The sequence below is a fragment of the Theobroma cacao genome, chromosome 8, assembly GCF_053813885.1.
Source record: "Theobroma cacao isolate CCN51 chromosome 8, ASM5381388v1, whole genome shotgun sequence".
Taxonomy (NCBI): domain Eukaryota; kingdom Viridiplantae; phylum Streptophyta; class Magnoliopsida; order Malvales; family Malvaceae; genus Theobroma; species Theobroma cacao.
In genome coordinates this window covers 3363346-3391314 of record NC_142646.1, presented here as the reverse complement: position 1 = coordinate 3391314, position 27969 = coordinate 3363346, and the positions used below count along the sequence as shown (strand labels likewise).

The following is a 27969-nucleotide window of genomic DNA, read 5'->3' as shown; positions in this document are numbered from 1 at the left end:
CAAACTTGTTAAACGTATCATATTGTGTTACACCATTATTAAATATATACGTATATATTTTAAATTTTAAATATAAATATTATTTATATTATATTTATATTTAATTTAAATAAATTTCGTATCTAATCATTTGATACGTTTAAAACATTAAAATACGAATTTTCCGATCAAATGTTCAGGCTCTTTTTGGAGAAAAAACTTTAGCAAAAACGGAAAAGAAAAAGCTGGAACCGCTTTTGAATTTTTCATATTTGGCAGTAAACAGAAGAGTAACAGTGAAAAAAACTGAAAAAAGGAAGACGAAAGGAAAGAAAGAGAGGAAAAAGACAACTTTTATTTTTTTATTTTGTTTTTTTGGAGCTTCGTCAACGATTGCTGTAATGACTTCGAACACGGAAAACGGACAGGAAAAACACCCATGAAAGTTTTTCCCATAATAATTGCAATTAAAAGTGCATCTATCCAAAGCAGGAAGAAAAGAAATAAAACCCGGAACCTCTTTCTTTCTCTTCCCCCTGTATTTTCTGGTCAAGCATTTCTCTCCTTCTCTCTGCGTCCCTCTCCGAAAAACAAACACTCTTTCATCCCCACCTTCTTTAGCTCTGATCACCCCCAGCCCCAAAATCTCCTAGGTTTTTCACTAGATTTTTCCATTTCTAATTACTTTAATTTTTGGATACTCTTTTTTTTTTTCTTCTTTTCTGGGGGTTAAAGATGAGTTCCAGCTCGGATTTGGTGAGGTTTGTTGAGTCGGTGTTGGGAGTATCGTTAGGGGGTTCGGTAACGGATTCTATGATAGTGATCGCAACGACGTCTTTGGCGGTGATTCTGGGGCTCTTGGTGTTTCTTTGGAAAAAATCGGCTTCTGAACGTAGCCACGATATCAAGCCGTTGGTCACCCCTAAGCCTATTTCACTCAAGGACGATGAAGATGATGACGCCGTTATCGCCGCCGGTAAAACTAAAGTTACCATATTTTACGGCACCCAGACGGGAACCGCTGAGGGATTTGCTAAGGTAAAAACAAGAAAAATGGCAAAGAAAGTGTAAACTTTTAATTTTGATTGCTGAGTGTGATGATTTGATTGTTACGTTGAAAATGTAAGACTCTGACTGTTGATTAGTTGAGTGAACTGAAATCTTTTTGCTGTTTGAAATACGGTACAGAATTGCTGTCTGCTAATTCAGCTTTACATCAGTGATTCGTTGTAACTAATTGGGTTGCCGGTATACCAATTTACACGATACAGATCAAGGATTAAGAAGTGGCAAAGAGATGAAGGGAATGGTTTCTTGTAAAGTTAATTTTATGATGAAATTTAGGGTTAAAGGCTATACTTCATGTTTACTGTACATTTCATACGATCTCCAAGAATACAGGAATCGAGCTGATAGCTTTAGTTCTATTAACTTTTCTATTTAGTGGAGATTTAGTGATAGTATCGTTTTGCCAAGTTGTCGAGTCTCATAGCTTTTGTCACTCAGAGCTCATAGAAATTGGGGCATTACTGTAGCTGGAAACGTGGTATCAATATATTTTGGTAGTAAATATTTGTTATTAATTGTTGTGTTGCCAATAGCGGCTATTTTTCTACACAGGGAGGCCTTTTCTATATATATTCCTGTTAGTTGCCGTTAGACTGGGCCGAAACTGACGTGTTCCTGGCACGGGGCGCCACATAATTGGAAAAGACATGTTATTATTTAGATGTTGATGTTTTGATATAAGAATTTCCTATTGTAGGCTTTAGCAGAAGAGATCAAGGCAAGATATGAGAAAGCAGCTGTCAAAGTTGTTGACCTGGTATGTATAGGGAACTATTCTGTTACTTTGTTTTCTTGCCTGAGAATTCGTTCTAGTATTTACAATTCCGTTCATCACATTGTGTATGTTTTACATTAGGATGATTATGCTTTGGACGATGAGCAATATGAAGAGAAGCTCAAAAAGGAGACTTTGGCTTTTTTCATGGTGGCCACGTAAGATAGATTCTTACTTCTACTGCTGCTATTTTTGATTGTTTATTTGTCTTGGCTTTCTGTAAAGTATGGGGCATTTAATATAGTTGAGTGTGGCATTGTAGTTATGGAGATGGCGAGCCAACTGACAATGCTGCTAGATTTTACAAATGGTTTACTGAGGTTGGTGGCTACCACAAAAGAGCATTCAAATTTAAAATTTGTATCATGCCACCATTCACCATGTTTTGTTAATTAACGCACATTATTAAGATGTTTTATTCTACTTTTAGGGAAATGAAAGGGAGCCCTGGCTTCAACAACTCACATATGGTGTTTTTGGTCTGGGTAATCGTCAATATGAACATTTTAATAAGGTAACATTGACATAGAGACACAGGATCCACCCACTAAATAAGGCACGAGATTTCATGATTTTGCTTGCTATCTTGTTTTTGTTCGTTGCTATTGTGTAATCTGATTTGATTATCTCTTTTGGGAAATAGATAGCAAAGGTGCTTGATGAGGAATTTTCTGAACAAGGTATTTTTCTATTTTACTTATTTTGCAATGTGGAATCCTTCTTATCTAATTGATGGCAATCTTCTTCTTGTTATTGAGTGCGGAGTCAAAATTTCAAGGTCGGGTGGGAATTGGGAAGTTCGGATGACAATTTAATAGTCAAGGTTGTTGGGTACCATATGTATAAGCAGATCCCTTTTGGGCTCTCACGGATATCTTTTAAGAATTGCCTTAAAAATAAGAGTGAAGAAAAATAGATTTCACCATTGGGCTATCATCCTTCTGTTAAAGGAAAAAATAGCTCATAACGTGGCCCTATGCTATTCTTTGCATCTAAACCTTAATGTTGAGAAATTGAAGGAAGTGATTGATATTCAATTTTTACTAACTGTAAGGCTATTTCTTTTGTGAGCAGGTGCTAAACGTCTTATCCAAGTTGGCCTTGGTGACGATGATCAATGTATTGAAGATGATTTTACTGCTTGGTATGAAGTCTTCTTTCAGTTGTTCTCTGTCGCTATCTTGTCTCTCTCAGCAATTCTGTTGCATTTTCTTATTGAAGCTGAAGTATCATCTTAAGTTCATGAAGATGGAGCTTTTCTTTGGACAAGACTTACAATAATGGGCCCTGTTAGCTTTACTGTAATTTTTTGCTTTTGTCGATTTTTGTTCCTTCCTTAGGAGGGAAATGCTATGGCCAGAGTTAGATCAACTGCTTAGAGATGAGGATGATGCAAATACTGTCTCTACCCCATATACGGCTGCTATTCCCGAATATCGAGTAGTGATTCATGATCCTGCTGTGATGCACACTGAGGATAATTACTCAAACATGGCAAATGGGAATGCTTCATATGACATCCACCATCCATGCAGGTAATAAGAGATGTGCATTGTGTTGGTTTTCTCACTCCCCCCCTCTACTTCTATTTTTCCTTTCTGAGATCACTGCTATGTGATTTGAACACAGAGTTAATGTTGCTGTTCAGAGAGAGCTTCACAAGCCTGAATCTGATCGCTCTTGCATACATCTGGAGTTCGACATATCAGGGACTGGAATTACGTGAGTTCAAAGCTTTGTAATGCTTGTTAATATAAAGTACAAATTGATTTTCTGGGAATTAATTCTGTGTCTGAGAATCTTTTAGAAAAAGGGAAAAATATAGTCTTTGCAGCTCTTACCATTAAATCTTGTCGTTCTATATGGTTAATTGGAAATGTTTTTAATTATTGATTTGATATTTTCTTCTTCCTATCCATGTTCTGCCAATATGTCCACATTTTTGGATATTGATATAGGTATTAATAACCTTTATTATGGTTGCTCCTTCTTTTGCTGATTAGATGTACTCTCTCTCTCTCACACACACACACACACACTAGCAGGCATGCAAATTATGGCCCCTTTTTTCTCTTCGATTAATATATCCTGTAAAATTCTGCAGTCTAAAGTGTATGAATTTTGATTGATACTTCGCTGAGGTAGAAATAGCATTTGGATTTTAGATGAGCTTTAACATTTGAATCCATTCCTATCACTCTGCTTCTCTGTGTAAGTAGTATTTTTATTTTTCTATGTTTGAGTGCCTTTTGACCCCCATGGATTTTGTTTTACAAAAATAGATAATATTGCTTTATGATTTATGACCTTATACTTGTACAACTAATAAGTTTAACTGTCCCAGATATGAAACTGGAGATCATGTTGGTGTATACGCTGATAATTGCATTGAGACTGTGGAGGAAGCTGCAAGATTGTTGGGTCAACCTCTGGATTTGCTGTTTTCTGTGCACACTGACAACGAGGATGGCACATCCCTTGGAAGCTCACTGCCACCTCCTTTCCCTGGTCCCTGTACACTTCGTACAGCATTGGCACGATATTCAGATCTCTTAAACCCTCCACGAAAGGTGAATCCCTCCCCACCTCCCACTCCCGACCACCCCAACAAACCTTTCTTAAAAGAAGTAAAACATTCCCAGCTGATATCTGCTTCTTTTTTTTTGTAACCTCGATTGTTTCTTTGTTTCCAAACTGTTTTTGATGTCAGGCTGCTTTGATTGCCTTGGCTGCTCATGCCACTGAACCCAGTGAAGCAGAGAGACTTAAGTTTTTATCATCACCGCAGGGGAAGGTTGATAAGATACTTAGTGATGCTTTTTCTTTTCTTCCTTTTGTCTGTTCATGTTTGTTATTCTTGTTTCCTATGTTTCTTTTGTTTATGTGTTGTTGTTCCTTTTCAATATGTCTTGCTTTTGCCCAGGATGAGTACTCACAATGGGTTGTTGGAAGTCAGAGAAGTCTTCTTGAGGTTATGGCTGAGTTCCCATCAGCAAAAGCTCCCCTTGGTGTATTTTTTGCTGCAGTAGCCCCTCGTTTACAGCCTCGTTATTATTCTATCTCATCCTCTCCTAGGTGATTGAATTTGTCCCTTCTATGTTATCAATATGCAGTATTAAAATACCTTGTACCTAAGATTTATAAGAAGGTTGGTTACTTTGAGCAGATTTGTACCCCATAGAGTTCATGTAACCTGTGCTTTAGTTTATGGCCCAACTCCAACTGGAAGAATTCACCGGGGGGTGTGTTCAACCTGGATGAAGGTAGTGCTTGAGCCTTAAATTAATCTTTTCTGTTGCTCTTCCCTGACCCCCTTGCCACCTGGTAGACTCTACTTAGGCTTTAGTGACATCTTTCATCTAACTGAATTGAAAAAATTCAGAATGCAGTTCCTTTGGAGAAAAGCCATGATTGTAGCTGGGCTCCTATTTTTATCAGGCAATCTAATTTCAAGCTACCAGCAGATCCTTCAATTCCAGTTATCATGATTGGACCTGGGACTGGATTGGCGCCTTTCAGAGGTTTTCTACAGGTTCGTTAATCTCTGTTTTACATGTTTCCTTTACTTTACAAAAAAGAAGAAAATAACTTAACTGATTGCTGTTTGCAGGAAAGAATGGTCCTTAAAGAAGATGGTGCACAACTTGGTCCCTCCCTACTCTTTTTTGGATGTAGGAACCGGCGAATGGTTAGGATCCAAATTCTGACACTAATAATCTTTGAGCAACATTATTAGCATGTCTTACTATAACTGGCTGTCGATGTTGATATTTACTTGTAGGATTTTACTTATTTATTATTTTGGCCACTTTCGCAGGATTTTATTTATGAGGATGAGCTCAATAACTTTGTGGCACAAGGTGCCCTGTCTGAGCTCATTGTTGCATTCTCACGAGAGGGGCCACAAAAGGAATATGTTCAACATAAGATGATGGATAAAGTAAGTAGGAACCAACAGAGATTGCAGTTATTGATATAAAAGCTGTGCACTATAACATCTGTTTCTTTTGGTGTACAGGCAGCATATATGTGGAGCCTACTTTCTAAGGGAGGATATCTTTATGTATGTGGTGATGCCAAGGGCATGGCAAGAGATGTTCATCGCACTTTGCACACCATTGTTCTGGAGCAGGTATTGATTATCGACTCTTTCTATTTTCTTCTCTCTTCAGATAAATTTTTTAAGTTATTGCAGGAAATGATGGTCAACTGTTTCACCATCACCACATATTGGGAGTTAATGGCCTTTCTTATTGTAAATTTGGTGTTCTATTAAGTAGGCACTTCTGGATTTTTAGAAGGATTAATTTCAAAATTGCCTTGTATATAAATTTCAGGAAAGCGTGGATTCATCAAAGGCAGAATCTATGGTGAAGAAACTCCAGATGGAAGGACGATATCTTAGAGATGTCTGGTGATGGTGGCCATTTTCATTTTCTCTGAGGTTCTTTACAACATCCGTGCCAAATATGGTGGTGGATTTTTTTTCTAGCTCTAGCTTCTTTTACTGGTTCATCCCTGCCCTTCTGGAGTAAAAGCAGCCAGTTGGATAGTGAGAGCGGAAACATAATCTGGTTTCATCTTGTGATAAGAGCCGTTTGCTAGATGTTAATCCCCCATTTCTTTCTTTTTAAAATAATATTCTGATAGAAGGATCTTTTGGTTTTTAGACTTCCCCATCTTCATTCAAAATTCAAATAGGGAACACTATGATAGCTAGTTACAAGGATGTCAAAACACAGTCAAAGCTGTTTCTAGATAACTTTGGATGGTTATCATTCTAGTGCCTGTAGTGAAAGAAAGAATAAATTTGTAAAATAAAGCTGGATGTTTTACTGTTATTCGTGGTTGTTTTTCCAAAAGTATTGTCTCTTAAACTAGAAAAACTAAGGCCTATTTGGGCATAGTGAATAAATAAAAAAAGGGGGAGAAAAATAGAAAATGGGCATGGTTTGTGAAGTAGCACTGTCAGATCATGGTTTCTACTCTGAAACTATGTTTTTCCCCAGAATGTTTTTGTTCAAACAAGAGATCCAAACACCAGCAGATGTTTGCTGGCTGTCCAATCGGACACAGGAGCATCTACTGAGAGCAACTGTATTTATTGTGTCCGCTGTACAGGTCCAGCAGACCTACTAAAATCCAACGTTTTTCGACGCGTGAGTTGTCGCTGTTGTATGAACAATGACATTCCTCAGATTCCCACATTTATTTTGTTTTGGACAATACTGCTTTGTATACATATTTTTGTCTCTCTTTCGGTTGTGGAGATTCTACCTTCCGAATTGAAGGCACACTCACACACAAACAGGAAAAGAAAAAGAGGAAGAGAAAGAAACATCATCCTGTTTGTTTTAAGATTTGACAAGGGATTGAAGATCAAGTCATGTGGAAAATGTCGAAGAAGTACAATTCATGCACTCCTTTATTTATTTGCTTTTGTTTTAGTTGGAATACACCTGGAAGTTGGAACCTTTTGTTTGGAATGAAATAAGAGATTGATGGAGCACACTTCTGTAATTTAAATTGACAGTTCATGCTAGACAACCAAGCTTCTTCAATTCATTTCTTCTTGCCTCAGAGGAATTATATTAAATAGTGCACTGGACTTTACCTCTTGAATTTATTAATTATTTAACCATCTACAAAAGGAAGATAAAAAAAAAAAATCTACTATTTGGCAATTTTTTTAAAAAATGAAACGTTGCAACTCTTCAATACAACCAAGATTTCCTTTTAGATACCCAATCCAGCAAAACATGAGAAAAAGCGTGGGTAATTATTAATCATAGGCCTCAAATCCCAAAACTAGCAATATTGCAAAAACGCAATTGTAGGAACAAAGGAAGGGTATTCTCGTCAATGAATGCACTCTTCACCTTCAGTCCACGAGAGGGGCCTCCCGAGTCCTAATCACCGTCTCTTTTCTCTCCTTTTCCTTTCCTTTTTTTTATTTGAAGGCTAGAACAAGGAAGACCCGGAGGGATTCCCGTTTCTTTTTCCGCAAGAACACTGTCAGGCGCGTGATCTCCACGCTCTTCAACAGTGCCCTTCCCATCAATCACTCTACACGCCACTCCTCCCTGTCTCTTCCCTTCTTCTTCCCGTCAACTTCTCTCCAGTGAAAGGGTTTTAGCTTTCCCTTTGCTTTATTTTTTTTCTCTCTCTATCTTAAACCCTACCTAGGGTTTTTACTGATTCCAAAGTCCAATTTTATTCTATTTTCACTAATTTCACCATCCATAGTATGCGATTTTCCAGCGAAGAACAAATATGATTGAGAAAACGAAGAAACAGAAAAAGGGTTCAGTCAGTGAGGAAGATATCTCTTCTCTTTTACAAAGGTCTCTTTTGGATTTTTTTTATTGGTTTTTCTTATTTTCATCAGTTTTATCTATACTTAGTTTTTTTTTTTCTATTTTGAGTATTTTCTTATTTTTTTAAATTTTGGTTTGGACAGGTATACAGCAACTACTGTATTGGCAGTGTTACAAGAAGTGGCACAATTTCCTGGTGTGAAGCTGAATTGGAATGCTTTAGTCAAGAAGACTTCTACTGGGATTTCTAATGCTAGGGAATACCAGATGTTATGGCGCCATTTGGCCTACCGGGACGTGTTGCTTGAAAAATTGGAAGATGGGGCTGAACCCTTGGTCAGTTTTGTGTTTTCATTTTTTCTTTTAAACCTTTTGCATATATGTTTCTTCATTTTAAAGATTTTAAGCTGTTTAGCTACTGCTTTATGTGATTTGAATATGCTGAAATGTCTTGTCGGGATTGCTGTCAAAAGAAAATACCCCATAAATTAATATACTATTTCAATATGATGTGAATCTTTTCTGTGCGTTGGGATACTTTTTGGTTAATTGAGAGTGTGTGTGTTTCCAGACATTCTGCCTTATAGCTTGCCACTCTAAAGTTTAGTTTGGCTTTGGAATTTATAATCATATTTTGTCCACTGATCAAAGGGCTAAATTCATGGTTATTTTTAATTGTAAAGAAGTCCTTTTGGTTCAAGGAGAAGTGTTCTTTGTAGTTATTATGGCTCTAGTCTCATTTGTTTAACTTTTTATTTTGCAGGATGATGAAAGTGACTTAGAATATGAATTGGAACCTTGCCCTTCTGTTAGTAGTGAAGCTTCAGCAGAGGCTGCAGCATGTGTGAAAGTAAGTAAAATAAATGTTTTTCCATAAAAAAGTATATGCGTAAATGTATTACATCTTCTTATGATGATTTAATTGAATGGAAAGAGGTAAATGGTAGTGTAGAAACTATAAATGACAAGTGACAAAGTTAACACCAAATCCATTTGTTGTGGCTGGCTGATAGTATATCTTAGCAGTTACTTGGGGTTCTAATTGTTTCAATGTTTGGAACATTAACAAGTCTGACAAATATTTAAATCAGCATGCTCATAGGAAGTGTTACCAGTTGAAGAAAGTTTTTGACCTAATAATCTGGTCAAAGGCTAACCTAAAACCTCTATCGGAAATCAAACAGAAAACTATAACCTCCTGGAAGTCAAACAGATAATAGCTTCGTCTATCTGACTACCTGCTCTTGGTTAAGTTTCAAAACAATGATTTATCTTATTGCTCACTCTTTTCCAAGCCCAGTCAGCTCAGATGGTTCTTCTTGTCAGGTCCTGATTGCTTCTGGTTTACCAAGTGACTCAAGTCTCCCAAACAGCTCAACAGTGGAGGCTCCATTAACAATAAATATACCTAATGGGCAGTCATTTAGAGCGTCTTCAGAAAATTCACAGCCCACGTGCTCTATGCGAGGGATGAACATCACTGTTCCAGTCTCTGTTCAGAAACAGATTCTACCTGCAGTGACATCGGCTGAAACATCATTGGAAGGAAACGGACTATCTGGTGCCAACCTGCCTGCTCGAAGGAAAAGAAAACCTTGGTCAGAAGCAGAGGATAGGGAACTTATTGCTGCTGTGCAGAAATGTGGTGTTGGGAATTGGGCAAACATCTTGCGAGGAGACTTCAAGGGAGATAGGAGTGCTTCACAGCTGGCTCAGGTTGATTACCAAACTGAATTTGTTTATTTTGGATATCCGTTTCCTTTAGCCTCATATCAATCCTGCTAATTATGCATCATACAGAAGCAAATGCACCTTTCTTATTGTGTGGAGCTGAAAAGTAGTAAATTTAGTAGAAACAAAGTCTAGTTTTGTATGATGTTGCGTGAGGAGCTAAGAATTAATAGACTTAAAGTAAAACATCTAGTAGATTTGAAAGTTAGTAGATTCACTGAAGGCATTCTGTCTTTCTATGTTAAACTGGATCTGCCTAGTTGATGTGAAAGGTATCTTTTGGTTAATAACAGCCACCAGGTGTATCTTGCCTTGGGGATCTAATTGGTTGAATCACCTAATGTTATATACCGATTATGTGATAGAAAAAGCTTAATTTGCTCTTATTTTCTCTGGTGTACGATCTTTCTCCTCTGTTAAGTTTGGCATTAAGCTTTTGTACTTCATATATGTGCATGCTTGTGTCTGTTCCTTTTTCTTTTCCCTTTCCTTTAAATGAAGGATATTGTTACCATTTACTTTATTTTTCTATATGGAATTGAAAACATAACGTTGGTGAAAATTGACAGCAGTGGTTTTATTTTTGTCGTGCGTGTTCCGATATCACAAATAATTAGCTTCTTTTGTTTCCCTATGTTTTTTTTTTGAAGAATCTTTTCTTTACCTATTTGAGTCATGTAAACATAATTGCTGCTCTAGAATAACAATCCGTTGTCATCTAGTCCGGTCATGATGTCTGGGTTTTCCCCAGTTTTTCCCGGGTTCAAATCCCGGCAACGGAATTCTTTCAACTGTGTATTAATTTTTTTTATTTTTATGTTCAATTCTGTGAAACTTGATTGGATGGCTATAAGTTGGGTCATGTGAATGAAGGCTCCCAGCTGGCATGGTTGTTTCTCTGCCTTTTCAGCTGCTAATTGTGGGAAGTTTATTCTAATATTTGCAGAGGTGGACTATTATTAAGAAGCGACTTGGCAACTTAAATGTGGAAGGAAACTCAACCATTCCCCAACTTTCTGAGGCACAGTTGGCAACTCGTAGTGCTTTATCCTTAGCCCTAGATATGCCGGATAAAAACTTAACATCAGCTTGTCCAAGTAACCCTGGTAATCTTTTCCATATAATGCTAGTTTTAGTGCTTTGAAGTGTCTTATGTGGCGACATTCTTTTGAACAAGCAAAGCTGAACTGATGAAATTTGCAGAAACCTTTTCTTTTCCCTCCAGCTTGGGCCTATTGTTTCTCTTTTTAATCGACTAACTGCATGTCTACTGACTACTGGGCCAGGTTTGAAGACCACATCCAGCAACTCTGCACTTCCAAGTACTAGTGGTGAAGCTTCAGTTCCAGCTCAAAGCCAGTTCCAACAAGGTAACATTGCTTCTGTCCAAGCCCAAAATCTGCCTCAACAAGGTCACATTGCTTCTGTTCAAGCCCAAAATCAGTCACAACAAGGTCCTATCACTTCTGTTTCAGCTCATAACCAGCCTCAAAAAGGTCCAATTACTTCTGTTCCTGCCCAAAATCTGTCTCAGCAAGGTCCTGTTGCTTCACTCCAAGTCTCAAATCAGTCTCAACAAGGTCCCATGATTACAAAAACCTCCCCGGGATCATCAGGTTCTACTTTAAAATCTCGGGTAGGCTTGAAAAAGCCGCCAGCAAAATCGTTTTCTAGTACAGGTTCAATCTTAGATGCCACTGCAGTTGCTGCTGGGGCTCGCATTGGTGGTCCAAAGGCTGCTGCATCGTTGCTCAAGGCTGCTCAGTCCAAAAATGCTATTCATATTATGACTTCCAGTGGCTCTTCTGCTAAACCTCTCATGCCCAGTGGTAAGGAGGTTCATTCTAATGTGCAATATGTTTGTACTGGTCTGACAACTGAACCTCTCTCTTGTCCTGTTACATCTTCTACCTTGAATCCTGGTTCAGTAAAATCTCCAATACAAAGAGTTGAGCATACTCCATCTGCATCTTCTTCATCATTAAATGTGTCGATTCAGCAGTGTAATACTGTTACCTCGAGTCCAACTGTTGATGGTACACTGAAGGAAGAGCTGGACGCTGCAGGAGAGAACAAAAGTTTTATGTCAGACGGTTTACCTAAAGAGCTGGTGAAAGAAAATGGAGCATGTGTGTCAAAAAATGAACAAGGTGAGGGAGTTAGAGAAGATAAACCGGCCGTGTCAAATCTAGAATCTGAGTCGAAGAATCTTGAGGTTGTTGCTGCGCATTCTAATGAGAAATCAATGGTTGAGGGTAATCAACTAGATGCTATTACAAATCCGGTTGAAGAGAGTCAAAATGCCATTGATTGTTCATTAATTAAAAAAAGTGACAGTCAACCTGAAGCCTCTATAAATGATGGATGCACCAAGAATTTGGAGGTTTTGAGCACAGACCCGGCTACGTAGTCCATGGCATCTTGTCTTTACCATACCTAGCCATTGAGGTTTTAATCCAGCTATGTAGGAAAAAATATGTACTGTAGATGTAGTTGGTAAAAGAATTCCATGCAAAGAAAGCAATTGGATCCAACATTGGTGTAATTTTTCATTTGGGTGAGGTTTGCGATGGGTATAGATTATGAGGTTTCTATTGTGTAGTGAGATCAAATCTTCGGTAGTCAAAGCGAAAAGTCGCTGTGATGATACCTTTTGTCATGGCAGCAGACTAATCGATCCACTTTTCTGTTTCACTTACAAATCTTAGTATGTTGTTGTTGCCAACTGCCGAAGCAACAGTCTCTGATCCCTGTCAACTTGACTGGTCGTATGTACAACAAAAGATGTGCATACTTAAAAGTTTAGAAGGCAATCGCTTAACTTTGAGGAGTAACTATTAGTATAAACTGATAATTCATAAGGGGATTCAATCCAACTGTTTGCCGACATCTGGATTAATGGTTCAAGTTTTACTATCATTTGCCTCTCAAACAAGAAATATTGCATCCTGGTATACACAAGGTGCCGACGCTGTCAAGTGTATCAACTCATCAGTGTAATGGGGCTGGTATAGTCACGCTTAGTATAGGGCTAATGGGCCTATCAAGTTTTCAATAGGGCCTTTTCACTCTTGCGAGCTTGACTCAACTAAGTACTATACCTCGATTTCTTTGTCAAAAAAAAAAAAAGAGGAGTAAATATGGATGTCAAGATGATAGGATTAATAGCATTTATTCCTTGAAAACCTTAAAAGCATTAGAATAATACATAAAGAGAATCAAAGCCGTAATTCAAAACGTGTAGGAAATATCGAAGTGAAATTGGTTGTTGCCGCAAGGAACATACTAGAAAATTGAGTCCTTACTCTGGGATAAGCATCGAAGCAGGCTTAAATGCTTTGGCCATCAACTTTAGATGATTTTCCATAGCATCTTCAAACACATTTTCTATCACAAAGTTTCTTCCTCTCAGGGTTTTCCCGACATTATATTCCCTCAAAATATCCAATAGACATATCTTACAAGTGTTAACTCTGGATTGGTTTGAATTAACAATTATCCCGACCAAAGCCTCTAGGTGACGAAAAAGAACATGGCAACTGCCCAAACCAAAAATCTCTGCAATAATTGTGTGTTAAAATATGGTGGGTTTGGGTGTTGGATGGGTCCCCTAGTTTCCCCATTTCATTTCCGAAGCCTTTCATTTCTCAATCTTTTATTTATACGGCCAAGGCCTCCATACTGGATATGTGCCAAGGCTGATGTGGAACAAATTATAATGGGAAAAAATTTTGTAAATTTTGCATGGTCCTTGTCATACGAGAGATCTTCCATTGCACCGTTGGTGGGCTGAGATGAGATGTGTCGTCACTCTCATGAATGATTGAAACAGGAAAGCTGATTTGTAGAAAAATAATATTTGAAAAGGGTTCTCTTTTGTGGGCCTATCCCTGATTTGGTGGAAGAATAAGAGCCTACCAGATATGTTGTTTGATGACTTTGTCCTTATCTTGGGGACTCTGTGGACGAGGGACAAAGGAAGTAAGGCTTAGCCGCAAACTCTATAAAGGCCTGTTTAATCTGTCATTAGCTAAATGGCTGTTTCTTGAATGGGAATTTCATGGAATGATTCTGCATGGATGAAGGATTTTTCCAAGTATAAACCAAAGAATCTAATACTGGGTTTGGTACTTTATCCTCCTCCAGCTTTTTTAAATTGCTTGGGGAAGAGAATTATGCAAACAATTTTATCCATTTTTTGTATTGGCTAATCATTGTGTACAAATAATTCATGATTATCCCAATACACTTCCTTTTTTCCTTTTTGGGCTCCAAGAGGATATGTATGGCAATGTCCACGACTTCCTTCCTTGAGTAGGAAATTTAGTACCAATCAATTGATTTATAGTGGGATACCTTGCTGTGAACCTTGTAACCTTGTAGTAGTTATTATTAAACCAAGCACTTAGGTAGAAAATGTCATCATTAGGCTCTTACCAATCAATCAATTTTAAACTTTAGGTTAATTAGTATTAACAGTATGATGTTTCCTTCAAGGTACATGGAAAATTTCCGAGATTAGCCGCCTAGGAATAATTAACCATAAGCAAAACATGATGATCAAGAGAGGATGAATGAAGGAAAGATGCATGCATGCATGTCCTGTCCTGTTTACCCAATCAAACACCTGCCCCTTTAAGAGATAATTAGCAATTCAATCTGGAAATAGACTAGCAACATATTGAGAATTTTCAAATTGGAGAGAGGGTGGTTACCATTTGTTTAATAGTTGCATTATCTGAATATTTACTAATTATATAAGAGAAATTAATTTTTTTGATTTGAGTGAAGGGATTTAACTTGGAAAAAAAATTTATATGATTATCATTAAATTAAATATTTAAATAAATAATTATATAATAATTGGTTTTTTTTTTTTTTTTTTTGGAAAAAATTCAAATGGGAACGAATCACAGACAGAAGGCAAAGCACAAAGAGAAAATAGGTCGGAATTTCCCACGAAGTGAACGTGGGTTTGCTTGAACCACACTCTCACGTTTCTTCCTGGTCAAATCCACCGCCACGTCATATTTTCTACGGCACCTTATTTTTGACCGGATACTCGAATTCCGCCATAAATATCGTCAATCCCCTACACCCAAAAAAGATTAAACAATCAATCCCACGTGAGCCACCTCTCCTCTTCGTCTGAAACAACCAATCACCAATAAGCTGAAAATATTTAATGTCCTTGAATTTCCAAACATACCCTTGCATAGACCAATCTGTCCAAAGCTTCCTCTACTCTCGACTGCAGAGAAGAAAACCCTCAGTAAATAATTGTAAATTTTTTTTATTGTTTTTATCCGCTGTAAAATATAATTGGTTGAATCCGTAAGCATTCAGTAATACAAACCAAAAAGAACTTTGATTTATGTGGGAATCTTGCTCTTTTAAAACGGAACTGATTCCCTGGAAGTGAAGGGAGAGCTTAAAAAAAATAAAAATTGTGGGATTTCGAGTCCATCACCGTATTTTCTGATTATTCTGCAGAATATCTGAAAATCCGGGTGTTTTCTCATTTTGCTTGGGGGGCTTTGAAAGGTACTAATATTTTGTGTGGTTTTATTCTTATATGTTTCCATTGAATCTTCTTCTTCATATTCGAATATTGAAACACAAGGAACGAATTTTGGGTTTTTGTGTCCTTTGTTTTGCATCTGTCAAAAAGGTAGCTTTAACTTAAAAGTCTCTTTCTCTCTGTTTTTTTGGGATGTCTTGGGTGTGTCTTTAAATGTTTTATTGTGGGATTTCTATGAATTGAGTTTGTAATCGATTGAGAAAATGTAAATAAAATCTGAAAAAGGAAACAGGTTTTCAGTTTGTTTTTAAGTCAATTTTGAGAAACCTAATTTTAGCAGAGAAAAGGGTGTTCTTTTTCTTTCTATTTTATGATATTTTGTTTGTTTTTATAGGACCAGCTAATCACTTAAGCCTTTTTGTTCTTCTGGGTTATGTCTAAATTCATTGTATTGACAGTAGATATTGTCAAAGAGTGTATTTTTATGTTGTCTACAAGGAAAAGATAAAAAATTTGTATTTTTTTAAGCAAAAAAAAGGAAGGATTTTCTGAGAGTGAAGCCAACGAAAATATAAGGTTCAATAAAGTTTCATTTACTGGGGTGTTTTTGCTAAATCTAATTGCTTTGGTGAATTATGGTTGAATGCAGTTTGTTAAGTATGTGATTTGTTTTAAGTGCAGAAAGTGCTGATCAAATCGCCTATCAACTGATTTGGATTTTGCTGGGGGTTGGATATTAGCTATATTTGTGTTTCACATTACAAATATTTTTGGTGCCAAAAGATTTGGAACAACAGTTTGCTTCGGTTGATTATACTTATGGCTGTGGCCTTTACTCATCTTTCATGGTGGTTATGGAGTGGGAAACATCAAGAACCTAGAGTTGCTAATGGATCTTCTTTAAGTTCTTCGCCTGATTCAGGTTTATGGGAATCAGATAATCTGAAATTCCCATTGGTCAAGAGGGCTAATATGGCTTCTTCATCGAGAAGAGTTAAGAGGAAATGGCATAGCCGGGAAGAAAGAAAGATTGATAGGGAATATGATGTAGTTCTTGTGCCATCTGATGGAGGGTGTGTTTCAGGGTCTGAGTCTGATGGTTCTGATTACTCCATTGGATGGTTGGAGCCTCACGGACCTGGATTCCAGAGTGATGATGATTCAGACAACAGTTTTGCTGTACTGGTTCCTTGCTATGGGCACAGTCAGGATAAATTGGTGGAGGATTCAAAGCACAAAATTCTGGGTGCCATTGTTAACATTCCTGACAATTATTCTGCTGGTAAGACCATTTCTTACCCATATTAATATTAAGGACATTTTTTTAACTGTTGTTTTGTCTTATTGTTGCTTAGCAGTCATTGACTATTTTGAATCTTTGGTTTAGATTTCAAGTCTTTGATATTGATATTCATGAGAAACAATCTGGAGATGAATTCTGAAACTGTATAGAGGGTTATTTCTCCGTCTGAGCTGTTGAAATCTTGTTTAAGTATATTATTTATGAATATGGAAAGCCTAAGATTTAGCACAGCACTTGCCTCGTGATGGACCAGTTGCTAGCACTGTTTTTAGCTCCTGAGTTTATGAACTCAATCCCAGATGAAACTTCTGTAGGTTTTTGAACTTGTATACTGGTAATGTTGAATTGCTTGTATTGTTTGCATTAAGAAAATAGGGGCAGACTAATAATGTTCTAGATTTTGGGCATTTAACTAGCTGTATAGTGTTTCTTGATGACTTTGGCAGTAATTATTTGCAAACCAGGAGATAAGTGATTTTAGCTGGTTGTGAGATTTTTACAGCATTGAACTTTGAAAAGTTTCTTTCAAATTCTTGGATGAACCCTATTAACGTTTCTGAAAATTTGACATTATTTGGTCTAGCCTATATTTTACTTATTCTTTCCGTTGATTGGCATCTCGCTCTCATAATTTCCACTTTCCTGCTTACTGGGGTAAGTGGTGTCTGAGCGCACTTAATTGCAAGAGAGACCTATCAAATCATTTGGGAGATCTTTATTAAAGATTGTTTTCCAAGTTTTAGGCTATGTAAGCTTTGCCAGATGTGATGATTAAAATATGAAATAAACATTTAAAGTAAATATGCTGAAATGATTGATGATTCCAACTTGGGAGCTGCTGTTCAGCTATTGTCCTTAATTTGTTTCTTTTACTGACTACTGCTCTGTGTAGCCCTTTTTAACTGATTCTCAGATTGGTTGCATTTTTCTCATATGTTTAGGTTATATGTAGGTCTTACTGAAGTCTACTGAATTTTGATTAACTCACACATTGTTGTCTTGTTTTCTGTAAGGCAATCATTTAGATGTCATGTGCCATTATAGGTTTCCAATTACTGTCATTTATGCGTTGCTACTGAACTACAATCATGCAGTTCTAACCATCCTCCTTTACAATGCTTAAAAGTTTATTTTCCCTTTGTCTTTTATTAGGCGTCTTGTGGTGTTATCAGAACTGCTTCTTACCTTAGATTAAATGGCAGAAAACTTAGGCTAGGTTTTTCTTTTTATGAATAATTTCTGTTTGCTTTGTTGAATTTGCTGAAGCATATGTGTTATGCTAAGTCTGTCTTTGTGTTTGTGTTTAACTTCAATGTGCAGAAAGCAAAAAATATGTGGAACAGTGGCTCTCTTCTCTGCAGACTAGTTGACATCCTGGACTGTTGAAGATTGCATATAAATCCATATACTGTTGCTCCATCTGCTCGAAGAACATGGTCTAGTACTCTAGTATTTTAACATTGATATAAATATTGTATAAAGATATTGTCGATAGTGTAAAATTTTAAAAAGATGAGCAAAAAGGAGGTGGACGGCCTGCTTTATTGGGTGCTAGTGGAATAGAATCTGAGCTAGTATCAACTGATGAGCCAACAGAAATAGCAGTTAAGGGACAAACATGGTGTGAAATATTGGACTAGAAATGTCATTTTCTGCTGTTTTCTTTGAGACCTGAAGAGGAAGGAGCTGATTGATTGCCGTCCTTGCATTCTGCGCAGATGAAGCAGATTGATGTTCGTTTCTGTGTGTGAGATTTCGGGGGAGATTTGGTAGAAGATGAATGCAGAAAGTTGTGTGTGTGTATTCAATTCTTTGGTGTAAATATGGCTGTACATACTAAAAACTGAAGCAGATTTACGCTTGTCGTATTACTGTAAATAATCTGTGGACAATTGCAAGTGTTGTGTAAATGACACAAGTATTTCTTTCTCCCAACGTATGGCTGTCGATGGATTACTCGCTGCCATGCATTGAATCACTGTACTAGGACTTATCATTGTAGTCGACGTCTCTCTCCTTGTCATAAAAGAACAAACGCACTTAGCAGTGGATGACCATGTGATTTTGTTACCAATCCAATGTTATGATTAAGACATTATATAGCTCAGCACTTTGATTAAGACGCAAAGAACCAAAAGTGCCCAAGATGATGGTGAAAATGGCACTTCAAACATCAATAATCTTGGCTTAATCTTTAGTAGTCATCATCATGTTGATAAACGTACAGTGAACTAGTTGAGGTCAATATGTTCTACTCCACAATGCTCTTTCTGTTTTGCAGAACATGTGCCTTGAGGTACAAGACCTTGCACTCTCATCAATTCTTCTGACAAAACAGATCAACATAGTTGTATGATTCTGGCAAGAAGACAACCCCAGAAACGTAAACTACAACCTTATCCAAATCTGTTTGCGAAATGAAACAATTCCGAAGGGTTAAAAATAGATTCTTTATCCATTAAACTTTTGATCTGATCTTTCATTTGTTTGGAAACGGGGGAAAACAAATGAAAGGAAAAGAACAGAAAATCAAGGATTAATCCAAGAATATATGTTTAACAAGAGAACATGCCATGTCCATATGGTTGAGATCAGAACGAAATGGAAAACAAGATTTTGACATCTTGTTTATAACTTCACAAACATTGTTCTTCCCTTGGTCTCTGTAACTAATCAAGTTTGTAATTCCTCCTCCCTTGTAGGCTAAGATCTCTCATTGTTATTCCTTTCCATCCAAAAGCTCTATGAATTGGCATGTCTCTGTAATCTGTTCTTGCAGTTCCATCCAACGAAAGAATAATATGCAAACAGAACAAGAAAGTAAAACGGATGTAGCTATTAATTTTTGTTTCTATGGTTGTTATTATCATTACATAGAAACTAGACTAGACCTCGCGCAATGCACGGAATAATCAAAATTGATAAATTTGTGAAGTAAATAATTTTTTTGCCTTTTTTATGGTCACTAAGTTTATCATACAAAGAAATAGAACATCAAACTATAATATGCAGAAATTTAGTATATAAGTAAATTGTGTCAAGTGTTCAAAGATAAGAATGACACAAGAAAAAAAGGGGTAACTGAATGAAACTGAAAAGAGAAAGATGGCTTGCTTATTATAGGTAGCCAAGCTGGCAGAGCAAGGACACTGGCATAGTGCCATATGGACATCCTATAATTGAGCCTGTCAAAGGATTCAACACATAATCCGGGCGAGCTATCCTCCCCTCCATCTCTACCCCATTTGGTGGAAATTTCACCAAGCTATGTTTCTCTCTACTCATCAGCATTGATTCTTCATGATCATGAATGCATCAACGTTAATGCATGGAATCTCTTCTTCTTTTCCTTCCATATAGAGGGAGAGACAGATAGCAGCCAAATAAATAATGTTGCAGAGAGCAGCAAGCAACGCATATTCATGGTGGTGGGCAAGCCACATTAGGACAAAGCAGTCAAAATGGCTGGAACAGAACCTTCAAGGTAAGCATTCTCATATATTCAAATCTGGGCTCAACTTATGGGATCATCATAGAAATCTAGTTATTTGAGTGATCCATAACTGGTTCTGTCTACCCCATGATTTTCAATTCTTTGCCATTGCATGGTTGCTTGCATTTTCTTTATTTTGTTAGAATAAGGCAATATCAAAACACGCCTGATTTTTCTCCATACTGTTTTCCTTTTTTTTGGGTATAAGATGTTTCTGAAATAGCTAATTCTAAGAAATGAAATTATATGGCTGAAAGGGAAAATGTCAAAGAAGATGAGGCAGATAACTTATAATGATATAGGACAACCAGAGGGTGACTTCTTTTATGTCTTGGCATTAGAGAAAAATTACATTGTTGAAAGTATAATGTGCTACCATTTCAAAGACATCCATGATCCATTTCTGTTCAGCTAATTCTAGTTCGTGAATGTTCCACAACATTGATTATCTTATTGTTAACAGCTAACAGATGCATTTCATCTTAAGATGAGTGATTGCTAACATGGACACTTGAAAATCACAGATATGGAGGAGAAGGTGAGTAGCATGCTCACAATCATTGACGACGATGGAGACTCCTTTGCACAGAGGGCAGAAATGTATTACAGGAGGAGACCAGAACTTGTAAGCATCGTGGAAGAATCTTATCGAGCATACCGAGCTTTAGCTGAAAGATATGATCACTTATCAAAAGACCTGCAAAGTGCCAACCGCACCATTGCCTCTGTCTTCCCTGAACAAGTTCCATTTGCCATGGATGAAGAAGATGAAGAAAATGTTAGCCAAACATCAACTTCTTCCCCCTGTGCTGACAAACCAAGTGTCCCAAAACCAAGCGTTCCAAAAGCTCCATTTCTGAAGAAAGATTTCAGGAGCCAGTCTGTGTTGTTGTTGAGAAAGGGACAACTCAAGAGAGCTTCTAGTTCTGCTAAAGCTGCTGCATTTCCAAGTTCAGGGCTGAGCAAAAATGAGGCACTAGATGAAATAGACAATCTTCAGAAGGAAGTTTTAGAATTGCAAACTGAAAGGGAGTTTGTAAAAAGCTCCTATGAACACGGATATAAAAAATTCTATGAAATTGAACACCAGATAACTGAAAAGCAAAAGAGAGTTTGCAATTTACAGGATGAGTTTGGCATTGGCTCCGTTATTGATGACAATGAAGCTAGGGCTCTGATGGCAGCTAGAGCTCTTAAGTCATGCCAAGAGACCTTGGCTAAGTTGAAAGAAAAACATGAGCAGTCAACTGAAGAGGCAAGAGTAGAATCCAGAAGGATTAAGAAGGTAAATCAGAAGTTTGAAGCTCTCAGGAATAAATTTAACTTCCCACAAACAAATCAGCAAGAGAAGCATAAGTACGTGAGTCCAACTACGGAGTTTGATAACATGGTCTACGATATTAAAAGTGAGGAAAAAGAGAGACAAGATTTGGAAGCGTTGCGAAAGGAGATCGAAGAGCAGCTTGAAGTAAGCTCAAATGGCTCTCTCACAGTTTCACAGCTTGCAGAGAAAATTGATGACCTTGTGCAGAGAGTTGTTAATTTGGAAACTGCAGTCTTTTCTGAAAATGCTTTGGTAATGAGATTAAGATCAGAAACAGATGAGCTCCAGGCCCACGTTAAGAGCCTGGAAGAAGACAAGGAAGCTCTGATTGAAGGCTCAGACATCATGAAAAACAGGATGAATGAATTGGAGCGGGAATTAAGTAGAGTTAAAGATCTTGTAAAAACTGTTGTAGCACAAAATAACAGTCTCAAAACTCATTTTACCGAGGCAAGTTGTAACATTGGTCATTTGTCTATGAAGTTACAAGGCGTGAAGATGGATGAGGAGGTTGAAAATACAGGACTCTCCCAAGAAGTAAAAACTGGAACGGATGCCATAGCTGACAGGGGAATGGAAGACCATGAAATTGAGTTGGCTCCTTATGATAGTTCAGCCTTAAAAGACACAGGAATTGAAATGGAAGGAAAGGAAAGAGATTTTTCGGCTGAAGGAGAAAACTATGCTGATTCTGAATCAGGCAGTAAGTTTGACGTTGATTCGAGAAAGGCTCTGGAACCAATGGAAGAAGACAAAGCCGAGAAGAAATATTTCTCCGAGACAGCAAGCAGTATCCCTGATACTGAGATTGAGGAACTAGGGACCGATGAAGAAGAAGACCAACCAAACTGGAGGCAGCTGTACTTGAATGGACTGGATGACAGAGAAAAGATTTTACTAGACGAGTACTCTTCTGTTCTTCGGAATTATAAGGATGTAAGAAACAAGCTTAATGACGTAGAGAAGAAAAACCGCGACGGTTTCTTTGAATTGGCATTGCAGATAAGGGAACTGAAGAATGCTGTGGCCTCCAGAGATGGAGAGATTCAATCTTTACGTCAAAAAATGAGCTTTCCAGATGAAAACAAGGATGGGAACTTGGTCGAACTTGAAGGACCCCGTCTAAGCGCAAGCCAAGAATCTACCTTGACCGAATCTATTCAGGCATCGCCAGTAGCCGTAGGTCAGGGGAAAGTTGAATCCGATGAAAAAGTAGTCGAAGCAACTGCACATGGAAGATTCGAAGAATCTCCCAAGACAATGGGAGAAATTCTTATGCAGGTAAAAACTGTAAGCCAATCTCGTCATGTTTTAACCGTAGAGGAAAAAATCCGATCAGATATTGATGACTTGCTGGAGGAAAACCTAGAGTTCTGGTTGAGGTTCAGCACATCTTTTCATCAGATACAAAAATACCAAACTTCAGTCCAGGACTTGAAAGCAGAGTTATCAACACTGAGAGGAAAAATGAAGCAAGAAGGAAGTGGAAAGCAGCAGCAGTCTCTCAAATCAGAAGCCCGGCCCATTTATTCTCACTTGAGAGAAGTAAAAACTGAATTAACATTATGGTTGGAAAACAATGCAGTTTTGAAAGACGAAGTGCAAGGTAGATATTCCTCCTTGTGCAACATCCAAGAAGAGATTGCAAGAGTGACCAATGCTAGTGGCCATGCAGGAGAGACTGAACTCAGTGGATATCAGGCTGCCAAGTTTCAAGGTGAGGTTCTCAACATGAAACAGGAAAACAACAAGGTTGCTGATGAATTGAAAGCAGGCTTTGATCGTGTGAGACAACTCAAGCTTGAAGTTGAGAAAGTAATGGCGAATTTGGAAAGGGAACTTGGGTTGTCAGCATCAACGGCTCAAAATCCCGTGTCGAGAACAGGGAAGCCAAGAATCCCTCTGCGTTCTTTCTTATTTGGAATCAAGCTAAAGAACAAGAGGCAGCTAAAGGGACCATCAATGTTTGCATGCGGGCATCCAACGTTGCAGAAACAGCTCAGTTTCCTATCAGAACCTACCGAGCCCTCACGATAAACTCCTGCCTCTACCCCTTTCCCTTCTTAATTTTCTTAGTTCCCTTTATGGAAGATTTCTCTTTTCTTTTCGATTAATTCCGGTTTGGATTCCATTTTATGTAAAGTAACAGATTATAGATGTTTCTAATATCTACCTCTCATCTGTTGTCAATGTCTCTTCATTCTTTCCTTCTTGGGCTGGAACAAGACCAGACATCGTAATGATGTTCATGACTCGAATCTAAACTCCGGGCAAACACAAACCCAACGATTAGATCTGTTCCGGCTAGCTTTTAGAAATTCCATGTCTAATAGATTTTTGGAACCCACTGGAAAATAAAAATCAAGCAAAACAAAAGAAGCCCGAAATGTGATACAAGTGCCATTCTACAGTTTTCTTGTTCTTTCACAATGTTCGGGTACCAGTAATTAGCGGGTATTACCCATTGAATTCGGGTACAATTCAGGTTGCAAAAGTCAAATTTCAATCGGGTTTTTATAGTACTTTTAAGAGACAATAAGATTCGGGTACGGGTACCTAAAACCTAACGGGTACCCTGCCCGTTGCTTCCAAAACCCTGCCAAAGAAGTGCCGACACCAAACGCAAACCCCGCACGAGGAAGACTACTCTTTTCTCAGCTTTTTCTTTGGCCGTTTCTATAATGGAATCATTACTCTCTTCGCCAACCCCATTTTTTTCTTCACCATCGACCTTCGTCTCCAGCCAATCCGTGTCCAACCCAAGACCCATACTCCCATTGCTGCATAGATCCAAGCCAAGGTTCGAGCCATTGTGGTGCACCATGGGCCAGTCCTCTGAAACCGAGACTAAACCCAAGGAGACAAAGTTGTGGGGTGGCAGATTCGAAGAGAGTGTGACGGATATCGTTGAGAAGTTCACTGAGTCTATATCGTTTGATAGACAGTTGTATAAACATGATATTATGGGTAGTAAAGCTCATGCGTCTATGCTTGCTGAACAGGTTCGTGTGTTTTCTTATTTAGATTTTCCCTTCCAATTTACTGTTTGTAGAGTGTCTTGGAGGAGTGTGTTGGTTTCGGAAATGTGCATAATTTACTTCCTAAAAGGATTTTAAAGAGCAAAATTATGCTAATTAATTGAAACTGAACAACGCACTAAAATGCAAAACCAATTCTAACATTTTTTTTAATTCAAAAACACTTCTTGTGCCGTTTGCTTTACCAAGCAAAAAACAAGTAGCTGTACATTACTAATTTTTTATTATAGTAACTACCCTTTGGCTTCGGGGAAATTCAGGGTGATAAAAACTGTGAGAAATTTGTGATATGATTTTTCTTATTTTTGCTTGTAGGGGTTGATTAGTGTAAGTGATAGGGATAGTATTTTGCAAGGCCTAGATGAGATAGAGAGACGCATTGAAGCTGGTGAATTTGTGTGGAGAACTGATAGGGAGGATGTGCACATGAACATTGAAGCAGCACTAACAGATATGGTTGGTGAGCCTGCAAAGAAGCTCCACACTGCTCGAAGCAGAAATGATCAAGTTTTAACTGATTTTCGCCTTTGGTGCCGTGATGCTATTGACAGGATTATTGCTAGCATTAGACATCTCCAGGTTGCTTTGGTGAAATTGGCTCTAAATAATGAGGGTTTGATCATTCCTGGATATACACATTTGCAGAGAGCGCAACCTGTTTTATTGCAACATCTTCTCTTAGCATATGTGGAACAGGTTTGAATCGTTTCATTTATACATTATTGTAGAATAAAAATTGAACATCTATATATCTGTTTGGCAAAACAAAGTGGTTGCCATATTGATTGATCAGAAAATTTTGAACTTCTCATATGGTTATAACTTAAAAGGAAGCTTATCTAATTGAACTTTTATAAGAGAAAAAGGACTAAAATTGGAAGAAAAAACACATTGATGGTAGCTAGCTAGGCTCTTGAAGAGTAAATAAAAGGAGGAAATAATGGAACCTGGGTAAACCTAAAGATTGAAATTGTAAATGGTTAGCAATTATGATCAAGTCAACATAGTGTTAGAAGTCTGAATATTAGAATCTATATGATAAGATGTGCTCATAAACTTGTGCACAAATCAATTATGGTTCTATCACCAGGACAACCCAGCCCTTTTTCTATAAAAGAAAGAAAAATAATTTCCTATATATTGCGGATAGTAAATCCAAATTTCTATATTTACATAATGGTGTCTTAGCTTGCATGAGAACGAATTCTCTTGTTAGGTGTACAAAACTGTCTTGTATCTTTTATCATTCTGCCTCTAGATTTACTAACTCGGCCTTTTTTACTGCAGCTTGACCGTGATGCTGGCCGTTTACTAGATTGCAGAGCTAGGTTGAATTTCTGCCCACTAGGTGCATGTGCACTGGCTGGCACTGGCCTACCCATTGATAGGTTTTGGACTTCTGATGCTTTGGGATTCAGTGCTCCCATGAGGAACAGGTATGTACTGACACAGTCATCATACTTCAGTTTCTGGAATGTCACACATGACCATTGTACGACTTGTCTCTGTTTATGCCTTATAGCACGAAAGTTTGTTACCCCTTCCATAGGAGGTTGTAAAGCCTAGATCTCCATCTTAATTTTGTTGTTCCATGACATCTTGATATCAGGTTGCTTTTAACATAGTTGTTTTTCACTATTTTTGAATAGTATTGATGCAGTTTCAGATCGAGATTTTGTCCTAGAGTTTCTTTCTGCTAATTCCATCATAGCGATTCATCTTTCTCGGCTGGGTGAAGAATGGGTATTGTGGGCTTCAGAGGAGTTTGGATTCATCACACCAAGTGACTCTGTTTCCACTGGAAGTAGCATAATGCCTCAAAAGAAAAATCCAGATCCAATGGAGCTTGTTCGAGGAAAGTCTGCTAGAGTGATTGGAGACCTGGTTACCCTTCTCACATTGTGCAAAGGACTTCCTCTTGCGTATAATCGGGATTTGCAGGTAGAAGCTTCTTTTACTCACTTAATAATGTGGTTATTTAAGTATATCCATTTTATGGACTCCATGAACACTGGACCATCCTTTGATGTTATAAATCTTATGGTTCTATGTTGGTGTTCATTTTGATCGTCCTTGTGCACTGGTGCCAACGGCTGTTTGAGCCCTTATCTATTTCAGCTTTTTTCTTGGATTTTCCTTACATTTTTGGAGTGCTTACAGAGGCATTCTCTTTTCTTTTCTTTTGCCTACTGAAATAGGAAGATAAAGAACCTATGTTTGATAGCGTCAAGACCATTATAGGCATGCTTGAAGTGTCAGCAGAGTTTGCTCAAAATATTGCTTTCAATGAGGAAAGAATACAGAAGGCTTTACCAGCAGGTTATCTTGATGCCACAACACTTGCTGATTATCTAGTTAAAAAGGCAAGTCACTTTGTATTTGTTGATTTCTTTTTTTTCTTTTTTCCTTTTGATTGTAAAGGTGTTGCCGCAGTTGCTTTCTTAATATAACTGATTTGATTTCTGTTTCTTTTTCTTTTTTCCCCACTTTCTTTTTCAATAATATAAAATATGTGCCCATTTTTTACCTCTGCAGGGGATACCATTCAGAACTTCTCATGATATAGTTGGACGGTCGGTTGCGTTATGTGTTGCCAAGAACTGCCAGCTTCAGGACCTAAGTCTAGATGAGTTGAGAAGCCTAAATCCTGTATTTGATCACGATGTGTATGAGTTTCTTGGGGTAGAAAACGCAGTCAAGAAATTCAGTTCGTATGGTTCCACAGGTTCAGCATGTGTAGCTGATCAACTTGACTATTGGGTTACCAAACTTGAAATCAACAGAACAAGACCTCAATGATACATGTGCTAGAGATGAGCCATTTCTGCTCGAGAGCTTTGCTATAATCTGAAGCCTCTGTTTAGGACTCAAGCGGTGATCATGGCATCGAATCTGGAGACATGATGATGCTGTTGGCATCAAAGATGAAACATGCCATCGAATCTGGAGACATGATGATGCTGTTGGCATCAAAGATGAAACATGCCGTTAATGAGTGAAATTGCAATCATTACTATTGATCAGACATTAGACCAAAGAACAGTGATAATGGTTTTGATTTTCCCTAGTTTCATTTCAAACTTGTAGGACCTTTTGCTGGAATGTTACTCCAATCAATGTATGATTATAGTCTTTTGGGTTTAATTCCCCAACTAAAATTACATAAATTGCAAATTGTCTTGGACAACTGACCTTTTTTGGGATGATAATTTTGTTATTTACTCTTTATTATTTGTTTTTTTTTTAATATTTTTATTTTTAAAAAAATAAAAAGAAAAGCAATATTTGTGCTTATCGGCATTATGAAGCCTAAAGAGAAATATTCCTTGAAGCAATATTTGCTAGCCTTGTGAAGCACAATAAACTCCGATAATTTCTCCCCCTTTCAGTTTATTTTTTCCTTCAATTTTCTTAATCCAA

General features: G+C 37.6%; 5 protein-coding genes across 7 annotated transcripts; all 5 read left to right on the top strand.

The window, feature by feature from the left end:
* Positions 1–368: 368 nt before the first annotated feature.
* Positions 369–6663, top strand: ATR1 (P450 reductase 1). The gene is made up of 18 exons (XM_007018172.3): positions 369–1017; positions 1745–1804; positions 1904–1980; positions 2085–2142; positions 2253–2336; positions 2466–2502; positions 2897–2966; positions 3163–3357; positions 3452–3544; positions 4167–4392; positions 4533–4616; positions 4746–4897; positions 4989–5085; positions 5205–5354; positions 5433–5510; positions 5640–5762; positions 5841–5954; positions 6160–6663. The coding sequence occupies exons 1-18, from the start codon at positions 715–717 to the stop codon at positions 6238–6240; spliced, it is 2082 nt and encodes a 693-aa protein (XP_007018234.2). The 5' UTR covers positions 369–714; the 3' UTR covers positions 6241–6663.
* A 1097-nt stretch (positions 6664–7760) lies between these two features.
* Positions 7761–12564, top strand: LOC18591811 (uncharacterized). Of its 3 annotated transcripts, none has more exons than XM_018126291.2 (7): positions 7761–8166; positions 8283–8475; positions 8903–8989; positions 9466–9855; positions 10817–10976; positions 11157–11699; positions 11799–12564. In XM_018126291.2, exons 1-7 carry the CDS (start codon positions 8096–8098, stop codon positions 12278–12280), a joined length of 1926 nt encoding a protein of 641 aa, XP_017981780.1. In that variant the 5' UTR covers positions 7761–8095; the 3' UTR covers positions 12281–12564. The 3 variants fall into 3 exon arrangements, with proteins under 3 accessions (XP_017981780.1, XP_017981781.1, XP_007018232.2); XM_018126292.2 differs by having other exon boundaries at positions 7762–8166; positions 11157–11240; positions 11346–12564; XM_007018170.3 differs by having other exon boundaries at positions 7762–8166; positions 11157–12564.
* A 2707-nt stretch (positions 12565–15271) lies between these two features.
* LOC18591810 (uncharacterized) lies at positions 15272–18311 on the top strand. The gene is made up of 3 exons (XM_007018168.3): positions 15272–15414; positions 16073–16673; positions 18015–18311. The coding sequence occupies exons 2-3, from the start codon at positions 16211–16213 to the stop codon at positions 18062–18064; spliced, it is 513 nt and encodes a 170-aa protein (XP_007018230.2). The 5' UTR covers positions 15272–15414; positions 16073–16210; the 3' UTR covers positions 18065–18311.
* A 1773-nt stretch (positions 18312–20084) lies between these two features.
* LOC18591809 (spindle pole body component 110) lies at positions 20085–23679 on the top strand. The gene is made up of 2 exons (XM_007018167.3): positions 20085–20178; positions 20712–23679. Exons 1-2 carry the CDS (start codon positions 20085–20087, stop codon positions 23546–23548), a joined length of 2931 nt encoding a protein of 976 aa, XP_007018229.2. The 3' UTR covers positions 23549–23679.
* Positions 23680–23827: 148 nt separating this feature from the next.
* LOC18591808 (L-Aspartase-like family protein) lies at positions 23828–27693 on the top strand. Its single transcript, XM_007018166.3, has 6 exons — positions 23828–24513; positions 24865–25245; positions 25837–25985; positions 26199–26490; positions 26748–26912; positions 27085–27693. The coding sequence occupies exons 1-6, from the start codon at positions 24193–24195 to the stop codon at positions 27346–27348; spliced, it is 1572 nt and encodes a 523-aa protein (XP_007018228.1). The 5' UTR covers positions 23828–24192; the 3' UTR covers positions 27349–27693.
* Positions 27694–27969: the final 276 nt, after the last annotated feature.

Bases quoted from the DNA above. Each gene is read 5' to 3' on its own strand.
- ATR1 (XM_007018172.3), top strand. From the start codon at position 715: ATGAGTTCCAGCTCGGATTTGGTGAGGTTTGTTGAGTCGGTGTTGGGA. The intron at 4,393-4,532 runs GTGAATCCCTCC...TTTTGATGTCAG, and splicing joins TCTTAAACCCTCCACGAAAG to GCTGCTTTGATTGCCTTGGC. The intron at 4,617-4,745 runs GTTGATAAGATA...GCTTTTGCCCAG, and splicing joins TATCATCACCGCAGGGGAAG to GATGAGTACTCACAATGGGT.
- LOC18591811 (XM_007018170.3), top strand. From the start codon at position 8,096: ATGATTGAGAAAACGAAGAAACAGAAAAAGGGTTCAGTCAGTGAGGAA. The intron at 8,476-8,902 runs GTCAGTTTTGTG...TTTATTTTGCAG, and splicing joins AAGATGGGGCTGAACCCTTG to GATGATGAAAGTGACTTAGA. The intron at 9,856-10,816 runs GTTGATTACCAA...TAATATTTGCAG, and splicing joins GTGCTTCACAGCTGGCTCAG to AGGTGGACTATTATTAAGAA.
- LOC18591810 (XM_007018168.3), top strand. From the start codon at position 16,211: ATGGCTGTGGCCTTTACTCATCTTTCATGGTGGTTATGGAGTGGGAAA. The intron at 16,674-18,014 runs GTAAGACCATTT...TTCAATGTGCAG, and splicing joins TCCTGACAATTATTCTGCTG to AAAGCAAAAAATATGTGGAA.
- LOC18591809 (XM_007018167.3), top strand. From the start codon at position 20,085: ATGTTGCAGAGAGCAGCAAGCAACGCATATTCATGGTGGTGGGCAAGC. The intron at 20,179-20,711 runs GTAAGCATTCTC...TGAAAATCACAG, and splicing joins GCTGGAACAGAACCTTCAAG to ATATGGAGGAGAAGGTGAGT.
- LOC18591808 (XM_007018166.3), top strand. From the start codon at position 24,193: ATGGAATCATTACTCTCTTCGCCAACCCCATTTTTTTCTTCACCATCG. The intron at 25,246-25,836 runs GTTTGAATCGTT...TTTTTACTGCAG, and splicing joins TCTTAGCATATGTGGAACAG to CTTGACCGTGATGCTGGCCG. The intron at 26,491-26,747 runs GTAGAAGCTTCT...CTACTGAAATAG, and splicing joins CGTATAATCGGGATTTGCAG to GAAGATAAAGAACCTATGTT.